The following is a 10,140-nucleotide window of genomic DNA, read 5'->3' on the forward strand; positions in this document are numbered from 1 at the left end:
AGCCATTCTGCACCTGTAACATTTCGACAGCCGCTGTTGGAAAGGGGCGTGTCCACTTACTCAGATCTCTCCAAGAGAACCTTATATTTGAACCCTCCGAGTGTTTCTCTTCTCAGATTAATAGAGCTAAGGCTAACACTAATTACAGTTGAGTTTTATTGCGCCAGCCTCATCTTCTGTGAGAGGAGAGAGTCAAGTCTGCCGGGAGAAAACGGCATCTAGCATCCTACTTTCATTGCAGAGAGCTCTTTTAAGGCCTTAAAACACAAGATCTCGCTATAGTTACCTTTCCCATTTTCGTGTAGGTTACTGGCAAGATAACTGAGCTACGCAGGCAATTCATTTGGTGTAGACAGAGCCTACCACCAATAACGTGGCAGCCTGGCGCATGATCCGTACATAATCCAAGTTTTCTCTGTTACCAAAGTGAATGTTTGCCTGAAAGTAGCGCAGTACAAACATGATAAAGCTGACATTCTGAGATCAAGTTGTATTTCCGTTAAAGTTCCCCTTTACAAGAGAACTCCCACTCTAATACAAGTTAATGTTTAATTAAGGTACTATATAGTTGCCACAACTCCATTCGCACAAGAAGACTAAAGCCTGTCAGAAAGAGAGAAACAAGAAGGCAAAGTTGGAGGCGTGTCACATGGGTGCCGCCATCTTGGATTTTGATGTAAAGTGTCTGTCTTACTTTTGCGCACAAGTACTATAGTAGGCAAATCTGCATAGGATAGTGTATTACATTGCGTACGGCTGCAAGTCTCCAACTCAGAGCATCAACCTCCTTGCAGCAGATGCATCTGTAATGCTCAGCATGACAATACAGGAACAACAATAAGTGTTTCTATTCATACTTCGGTATGCATATCAGGAACAGATGTGTTTGGTTATCGTCACAACTGGTGCCAGACTCACTTTCTGACACCTCTCCAGTATTTCAAACAGGTTCAAAGTTATACAAACATACAGTTTCTATCGTTCTCTTCAGCCACTGTGAAACATACAAGAAGGTAAGAATATGCACTTGCTAAACACGGCAAACAGCTTGTTGTGTGACTAAGGCATCATCACAAAACAGAACCAGCCCAGTCAAGCCGCTTACATGTGCTAGCCCAATAACAACCCAGTTTGACTCAATTTATCTCAGCTTGAGTGAGCACACAGCAAATAGTACCATGTAATGGGTTATTTATGCAACACAACATTGACAGATGCAGAGCTTCAAGTTGCACAAAAGAGCTTCTTGGCCATGTGGCTGGAAAAGTTCATCCTATCGAAGTCACTCCTCAGATAGTCCTGAATTAATACCAAACAACTGTAGTCCCAACTTTTACATAGGAAAAGTTGAAATTGTTGGTGTCTCTGTAAAGGCAGATTACTGCCACTTAAGGCTGGTTCACAATATGTGACGGAGAGCAATCTGTTCCGTTCGGTCAAACCACATAAAAGGCGCAGCTCCAGACTGACGACTGATGGATTGCTTGACAAAGCGTTGACGAACCGATAGAATCGATGTCTGCCGTCGGAAGTTGATGGACTGCAACAGGAAATGATTAAGTACTGTTACCCAATCAGCAAAGCGCAAAACGAGGATGACGTAATTATGCAGCACGGAAATGGTAATCATCGGAACGGGATGTACATGTATTGTGAACACAACAGAGAGCTGTCCGTCACGATCTGTCACGTCTCTGTCGCATATTGTGAACCAGACTTTATGCTGTCAACATGTGAGGAGAAGTGCTACCAATCAAAATGCTATACTAGGCTTTAAGTTAAAGATACCCTACTGCTCCTAATGTTTTTCGAGACTAACTCTTTTTGAGACTCCAAAAATAATTTAGCATTTTTACGAATCCTAACATTTTTGAGATCTTGATGTCCAATATTAGTCAATTTTTATTTAATTAGTTGTTTATTTATTCTTTTAAACTCATTAGCATCTTGAGCTGCACACTTCTGTCTAGCGGCCATTTTTATGATGTTTCATGCGCATGTGCAAAAACCAAAAGCCGGGACAACCGACCTTATTTTCTGTTATCCTATCATTTTTCAAAGGCAAAATTTTTGAAAAGATTATTACTTGAAAACACTAGGAGCAGTAGGGTAGATGCCACCCTGGGTAACAAATTCCATCAGAATTTGATATTTGGCACACACCTAACCACCAGCCAACAGCTGCAGACGACACAAGCCTTTGTTTACTCAAACATATTATTATACCATATGTTGCTGCAACAAGAGAAAAATTGGAATTAGCTCCTGATTATCCAGTCATCATCATGTGTGATGCATTCAATGGCCATAACAGAAATCAGGAAAAATAAAGCCCTTATCATGGCAAAAAGCACCCCATTAGTGTCTCACTTCCAAGGAATTGCACAATAGACTTTCCCCAATTGTCCTAAACATTAACAAAGCAATGAACAATCATCTACAATTACTAGGAGTGCGTTCGATTGGGCTCTTCCAGAAGAAGCTCCATGTGCACGCCCCTCTTCCAACTGCTACATTTCTGCTGCTATGTCGAAAAAGCCAACTCTACTGACTCTGCTGTTCATTGGAAGAGCACGCCCCTTTTCCAACCTCTACCAGCTGGCTGCTGACACTGGTAGAGGTTGGAAGAGGGGTGTGCTCTTCCAGACTCTTCTAGAACAGGCTGGAAGAGCCCAATCGAACGTGCCCTAGTCATCGTATGGTATGCAGACAATCAACAAGACTAACTCTCAGAGGGAAGAGCTGTTGACATTAATCATTATGTGAATCTATAAATCTCTACCGAACATGAATAGTAGGTTTTTATAGAACATCAGTGGGCGAAATAACAGCTGGACATCGGACATTTACTGACCAAACGAAGCATTCGTCCGGCCACTCGTGATTTCGCCAGGCATTTTGTCCAATGGTGTAGCATCAGGTGTGAAATTCCGTATGAGCACCCACATCCTCGCACATCCCAATGTCATGTCGACAAACGTAGTTTCCGGAGTTCGCACACGAAACAAATGCAAACAGCCATGCATCGTACTACAGTACTGCTGTTCGTGTATATTGTCAAATCCCGGACGTGGCGGCTCACGTAGACACGCTGTGGCTCCGAAGGTTGCGTGCGCAAATAGATACGTGTACCCTTGGTGAACGCGGCAGGATAGAAAACTCAAAGATGCTTGCTTGAAATGTTTCTGTAGGGCTCTAAAAACCTGAAGGCAAATACGTTGATAGGATAGCACGAAGTCACTGAACTAGACCACCACTAGACTGCCACTAGCATAGCGTAGTGCATGTTCTTGGAACGATTGCAGCTTTCCGTGTCTAGAGGTATGGCACATATGCGGACAAAGATGACGCTTCCAAAACTCACTGAGTACGACAGTTGAAGAACTGAATGAGCAGGCAGAATTTTACGCAGATGAGTTTGTAGCCAGGATGTAGTCTAGCTGTCAGAGGAATGAAATCAGTCTCTCTCTTCATTGCTATCTCAAACAATGGCCACTTTTTTATTCAGACTTTGTTTCTAGTAATTTGTCAGGTGGATTGTACTATGACTCTTCTAGCAAAGGCATGCCACATCAAAGTGTCATCTAGAGCAATGAAACCTGGCAATTGGTCAGACATCCTCGAGCTAGCTGCAGTGGCATGTCTCTTGTCGACTTGCTCGTGCAGTGTAACCCAAGAGATTTGGTTTGGCAACACAAATACATGAACACGTACACCGTGTACCAACCTCGAATTACTGCAGCAACCCATGATAAAACTATCATAAATTGATCCACTACAGTAACCATCAATTTGATCTGAATGGGGAAACATATGCCTCCACCCAAACCACTTTGTTCCTAGTGCTTGCATATCTAGTGAGGTGGACTCAGATGTTGGAAAAGAGATGTGGTGGGATTAGTGTGTGTACACGTTCGCTTGCACATGTCATTGCTTCACTCCTCGAGGAGGTTGCAAGGTCTTTACTCCCAAGCAGGTGTCCATTGGACCCGGCAAGAATATATATATATATATATATATATATATATATATATATATATATATATATATATACACTAGCATCTCGACCCAGTATTGCCCGGGTAACATGAGACAGGTGGAGCTAGGGTTGTGTATCTTTACATATTCTATGTATTAAAAACAACACTTATTCACCATACGTACGTATAATAAATAGAAGAGACTATAGAACCTCTTTGCACACAATATTCCTAGTCTTGCCTTCTGGTGCAAAGCAATGTAAACATTTTCCGTGCCTAACGCACGAGCACGCTACATAGAACTGTCCATACGAAAAGCAAGGATTTGTCAAATTCAGTCCAACTTCCTTGAAAGACTGACCTTGAGCTTTGTTAATTGATATTGCAAAACTAAGTCTAACAAGAAACTGAAGCCTCCTAAAATTCAAATACAGTGTCTGTTGGAATTATTGGTATGCGTGGCAAAAGACGTCTTCACCCTTGAAACTGCCTGTTAGAATCGTCGCTTTGATGTCACGCAGAGGTCAACAGGTTCGTCTTGCGGGTCGGTGAACTGACAGGTTCGTTATGCAACAGGAGTGTCACTGTGTGACCGCAGTATTATGGTGTTGTTGCAGTTGGCACATTAATTGGAAGCCACGCACATGTCACGCAGATGTCAGTGTGACTGTAATAACAACAGATATCCCATGACTGACTTGGCTACACTCGATATCGATAGAGGGGTTGCTATAAAACGCAGACTGCAGACTACAGAATGGGGACTCTGAGACCTCAGACGCATGCATACATACCTATGCCTATACCTTCGCGTGTTGATGTTCTGCTGCCGGCCTTGCGCTTCAACAACGGCATGCTGACAGTGAGAATTTATAGCTCATCATGTTCAGTGAAACAGCACAGCTAAGCCTCTTCGAAGCTGCTTCTAGATCTTGATCTATTGCGAGCGGCTCGCGTAGGCATAGATCGTCTAGCTGTAGAGATTTGCACCCATTGTAGCTATAGTGAAATCAGCTGCAGGCGAGGCGACCAACGCACTACAGAGTCTGTTTGTAAAATGTTTTTGTTGCTATATTGTGTGTGGTAGAAGGGACAGTTGGAAGCGTGAGTTGAAAAATGGGGATGCTGGCTAACAAACTGAGCACTTTAGCTACATGCATCCACACTTAGATAGTCTAGTCATTTCTAGTATTCTTCTTGTACTTGAACCTAAATTCTACTATTTTGTAGTTTATTGCTGCTAGATCTTTTAGTAGTCTGTTTTTAGTTTATTTTCATGCAGAGCACCTGGAAGACCGGCCTATCCGAAGGTTTCCCCTGTAAAAATAAAGACACTGCTACTACTACAAACTTAGAAAGTAAGAAATACAATATTAAAATTAAAATTTGAAATGTAAAATTTTTAAAAAATTAAAAATAAGGCATTTAAATAACTGTTTATTGCAAAAATTAAAAATAGAATAAGAAAATTAGAAACGCAAATATTAGAATGACAAAAACTTGAAAGGACTGATTACCCACTGACCAGATTACCACACCTACTAAGTAAATTAGGCGGCCGCCAGTACGTTGCATGTAGACAATGTGCTTCCTGCACCATTCTTACATTAATATCTGATACCGGGCAATATCTCCTGTATTCATCTTTGATGCGCTGCAAGTGCAACAAACGTTGGTCGAAAGCGAGTATAGCTGCCTAACTCCTCTAGAGATTCTAAAACCAAAAGACAAAGATAACTCTGATGGAGAAACTGCTGTCTGGTCGCCTAGTTTCGAATTCATTTTAGTTGTCGCATGCAATTGACGTACGACGTACGCGCTCGCATAGATCGACAGCTTTGAAGAGGCTTAGCCGCATTGTTTTATTGAACGTGAAATTCTCACTGCCAACAGTTGAAGTGCAAGGCTGGAACATCAACACATGAAGGTATGTGCATAAGTATGTGCACATGAGTTTGAGACCCCCAAAGTCCCCATTCCGTAGTCTGCGTAGTCTGCAGTCTGCGTTTTACAGCAACCCTCGATAGAGCGAAACTCAGGCATGAAACGCACAGCGGTCATGTCCTGGCGAGATTACACTTGGGGATGGACTCCTGGATTGGCAAGATTTCACTCGGGGATGGACTGACACTCCTCGACAGGGAACCGTCTAGATACCAAAGCGTGCGTTTGCATTGTGGCGTGGAAAGCAGTCTTCATGCACGGTTTCGTGGCGATTGGCCCGACAGTTTTGGCGTGATTGATGTTACAGACAGACAGACAGATCTATATATATATATATATGATTAATTGTAAGTGATAAGTAGTATTTGCCAGGATTGGAATGTCCAGCAAATTTAAATTGACAGGACATGATGACCAGTGGTCAGTCAAGACTATTTCGCACACTGGAACATCACAATTTTTGACTGCAGAAACACCCCGGTACGCTGAAATAGGACATTACATGGCCAGTGGCTGCTTGCACCATCAATCACTGTCAACCAATAACCGACTTCCGTACGGGTAGTTATTAACCCACGTTACGCAAAGTAGTAAGCCTGAAACAACCACTGGACACTGACAAAATTAGAAAGAGAAATTAGCTATTACTGACAACACTGCTCACACTTCCTCCATTGACTATCAGCTTCAATCACGGCATCGACAAGTCCAGGGTCATCAAACCGTTTACGTTGGTTTTCTCTCAGCCTCTCGGGATCTCCGCCCTTGTCTGCGCGGAACAAGTCCAAGTCGAGCACCATGCTACACAACAACCTTCTCTACACATCACAAACAAGACAAGACATGCTTTATAACGACAGAGAAAACCAAAGTAGAGCCTGAATGGCAATAAAACGCTCACCCAATGGCTAGAAAAGCCCAGTCGACGGCACAACGCTAAGAGCATGCGCAAAGAGAACTGATAACCTCGGGTTCCAGGTATATGTCTGTGCGCACTCGATACCGGATGTACCGCGAGGACAAACATCTAGACTACATGTCTACGGCTCTGCATGTCACAATACCGCCACCACGCATATATGTACTTTAGATATGCATGAATGTAGTGACTGATATTATATGTCTAGACGCGTGTCTATGAGGTTTCAATGAATCAAGTCAGCAAATTGTGCCAAGTCTCGGCTCTAGACGCGCCTGCGACAGCCGCATCAGCAACACCAACCCTGCCGCACAAACAACAAGCTGCCTCCGATCGCCATCCATCTATCATTGCTCTCTCCTACTCAAGTACTATCCCTAGTTGCAAACCCGACGAGCATACGACGACGATTCCCACCACCAGTAAAATCGCATGCTGACCTAGTAGATCATTTAGCTAATTAGTTCCTTACAAATCAAACCCCTCTAATTAAATCATATTATATCAAAGCGATGTCAAAATGAAGTAGATGACATCAAGAAAACGAGACTACGTAGCTACATACTTCTTAGCTGGCTGAGGATTACCAGCTACGTGTATCAGAAAAGCTCCTAAAAAATTACAGCGCAGTCTCAAGGCACTTGCAATCAATACAGTACCTTCAAGAAGCCTAACAAAATTAGAAGTCAGACGACCGGCTGCCCAAATTGCCTATCAAATTTCATTTGCTCCTCAACTTGACAAAGTCAAATCTAATTCATTAATTGGATCTTTATAGGAATTCACTAATTCAGAAATCTAAACCCCTCACGTTTTTTAATAGTTTCACCAAATCATCTACCGCGTCGCTGCGTTGGATGTATAGCACGTACATCAGCCCCTAGAAAGAGCCTTCATTCGGTTAGCAAGGCAATCTAGTCTTCCAACAAGGTAGAAGCTAATGCCTAATGATAACAAGGCGTCAACCCTGTCGGTGTTACAGTCGAATTACTACAAATTAGAAATTCACACAATTGCTAGAACAAAAACTTGACAAGGCGGCACTATCAGACTTGCAGCTCAAATCTAATTTTCAGTAATTGGATTTTTATGGAAATTCACTAATTCAGAAATCTAAACCCCTCACATTTTGTAATAGTTTCACCAAATCATCAACCGCGTCGCTGCGTTGGATGTATAGCACGTACATCAGTCCATAAAAAGAGCCTTCATTCGGTTAGCAAGGCAATCAAGTCTTCCAACAAGGTAGAAGCTAATGCCTAATGATAACAAGGCGCCAACCCTGTCGGTGTTACAGTCCCTAGGATTACTGCAAATTAGAAATTCACACAATTGCTAGAACAAAAGCGGAGATCTCGGATTGCACACCGTCAGTCAGACGTTCGACTAACAGCCACGTGGTAAGTTCCGAGCATTGTGCATTCGCTCTCTTGAAGGTCACTTTTTTCATTCAGCTTTCCGGTAGACAAAGTCTTGTTGGCATCAATCTATGTTAATGGTGGCGTCATGTCTAGACACAGCATAGTTGCTTGCTTTTTTGCAACTAACTATAACAGTTTTCTTTGCTAGAATCCTCTACATTGATCCAATATTACCATTCAGTATCCTAACTAAACTGTTCTGTCTCTCTACAGGTTTGCGACTAGAAATGGCTCCCATTCAACTTTTCATTTCTCTCGTGTTCCTCTATTGTTCCGTTCGCCACGTTTCCACTTCGCCATCCATAAGAGCGGTTGATGGTATGTTAGCATATTCCACTAGGCATGCACTTGCTCTTGAGTTAATTCATGCAATAAATTGCGGCACGGGTATCGCGTAACCTGTATTTCGCTTGGCCAAGCTGCCACGTGAGTGACCTCGGCCTAGTTCATTGGCTATAGGACTATCATAGGCTCTCTAGCATAAGCAAGAATGGCGAACGCAACGCGTACAAGAGTCATTAGCTAACGTTTTGGTTTGAAAACAGATAGCGCTATAATATATAGCCATCAACAAACACACTTAACAGTTGAATTTCTTGCACAATAATTATTATTAGTATTAACGTTTTGCTTGCAGTGTTGATCACGCTCGCTATAGCTGGCATGACACAAGTCCACAAAATTTGCAGAAACGCTTAGAGAGAAGCAGGTTGTAGTCTGTTGTAGTCATGCATGCATGTACATGTCTATGAAATGCATACCGTCTAGTTTCCCACAAATCATGCGGCATATGTCTAAAAGTGAATATCCAGCTTCCTAAGGTTACAGAAATCACCTCTTTCACGTAGTCGACTGCACCAGCTTATTTCAAGCCACGTGGCAAGCCATGCAATGTACTGATGTGGGCTGTCTATATAGGATCAGGAAGCAGTGAAGCAAGCTTTGGAATAACTAAAGCTACATCTGGCGAAGACTCCGTGAGCTTGCTCGGACAAGGTGAGTCTGGAGTAGGTGAGCCCGAGCAAGACACAGCCGCCGCCGGAGGAGAACACAAAACAACTGGAATCATGAAAAAAACAACTAGCGCTCCAGATAAAGTGGAAAAGGATGGATCTGGGCATGATACAAAAGATCCTAATGAAGCCAATATTAGTGTCATTTACTACAAGCATTCCATTGACCATGAGGCAAGCCTTGGTGCATCTGGTGCAGCTCCGGTTAATAACCATCCCATAAGCATGCTTGGAGAAGGTGAGTCCGGAGTAGGTGAATCTGAGCAACACACAGCAGCTGCCACAGGAAAGCACAACACAGCTGAATCCAGGATTGACGCAGCTGCTCCTGATGACCAAGAAATAAATGGATCTGGGTATGCTACAGTAAACATCACTTATTACAAGCAATCCAATGACCATGAAGTCATCAAATCAGAAATCCACAAAGTAAGCTGCAAATCGGAAAGAAGGAAGGCGATCCGCTACTGTATTGGCAACCATGATCAGCCAACTTGCAAGAAGAGCAGCCAGTGTCAAACAAAAGCTAGATGTCTGGTCAAGTTCATCAGATCTCCAAAACATCTCACACAAAAAGTAAGCCCACTAGAATTTGACAACCTGATCAAGGAGTTCTGCGAGATAATAAATCCAAACCGTGAAAAGACTGTATTCCAGCACAAGCCAAGATTCTGACTGAAATGTGTTCTATGACATTAGCATGTTGTGTTGATATGGGTCTACATGACCTTGTCCAGTGAGACTATTGTTAGTAACCTAATTCAGTTTACGTTAAAATAATTGATGGTGTTGATATGGGTCTACATGACCTTGTCCAGTGAGACTAGTGTTAGTAACCTAATTCAGTTTACGTTAAAATAATA

At 42.6% G+C, this 10,140-nt stretch overlaps 1 protein-coding gene across 1 annotated transcript; it reads left to right on the forward strand.

The window, feature by feature from the left end:
* The first annotated feature begins 8,253 nt into the window (after nt 1–8,253).
* On the forward strand, nt 8,254–10,098 carry LOC134195710 (uncharacterized). Its single transcript, XM_062664787.1, has 3 exons — nt 8,254–8,304; nt 8,478–8,582; nt 9,183–10,098. Exons 2-3 carry the CDS (start codon nt 8,492–8,494, stop codon nt 9,950–9,952), a joined length of 861 nt encoding a protein of 286 aa, XP_062520771.1. The 5' UTR covers nt 8,254–8,304; nt 8,478–8,491; the 3' UTR covers nt 9,953–10,098.
* The last annotated feature ends 42 nt before the right edge of the window (nt 10,099–10,140 follow it).

This window comes from Corticium candelabrum, chromosome 20 (genome assembly GCF_963422355.1).
Source record: "Corticium candelabrum chromosome 20, ooCorCand1.1, whole genome shotgun sequence".
Lineage (NCBI taxonomy): Eukaryota > Metazoa > Porifera > Homoscleromorpha > Homosclerophorida > Plakinidae > Corticium > Corticium candelabrum.

Coding starts and splice junctions, on each gene's coding strand:
- LOC134195710 (XM_062664787.1), top strand. CDS start 8,492: ATGGCTCCCATTCAACTTTTCATTTCTCTCGTGTTCCTCTATTGTTCC. Junction 8,583..9,182: donor ATCCATAAGAGCGGTTGATG/GTATGTTAGCAT, acceptor CTGTCTATATAG/GATCAGGAAGCAGTGAAGCA.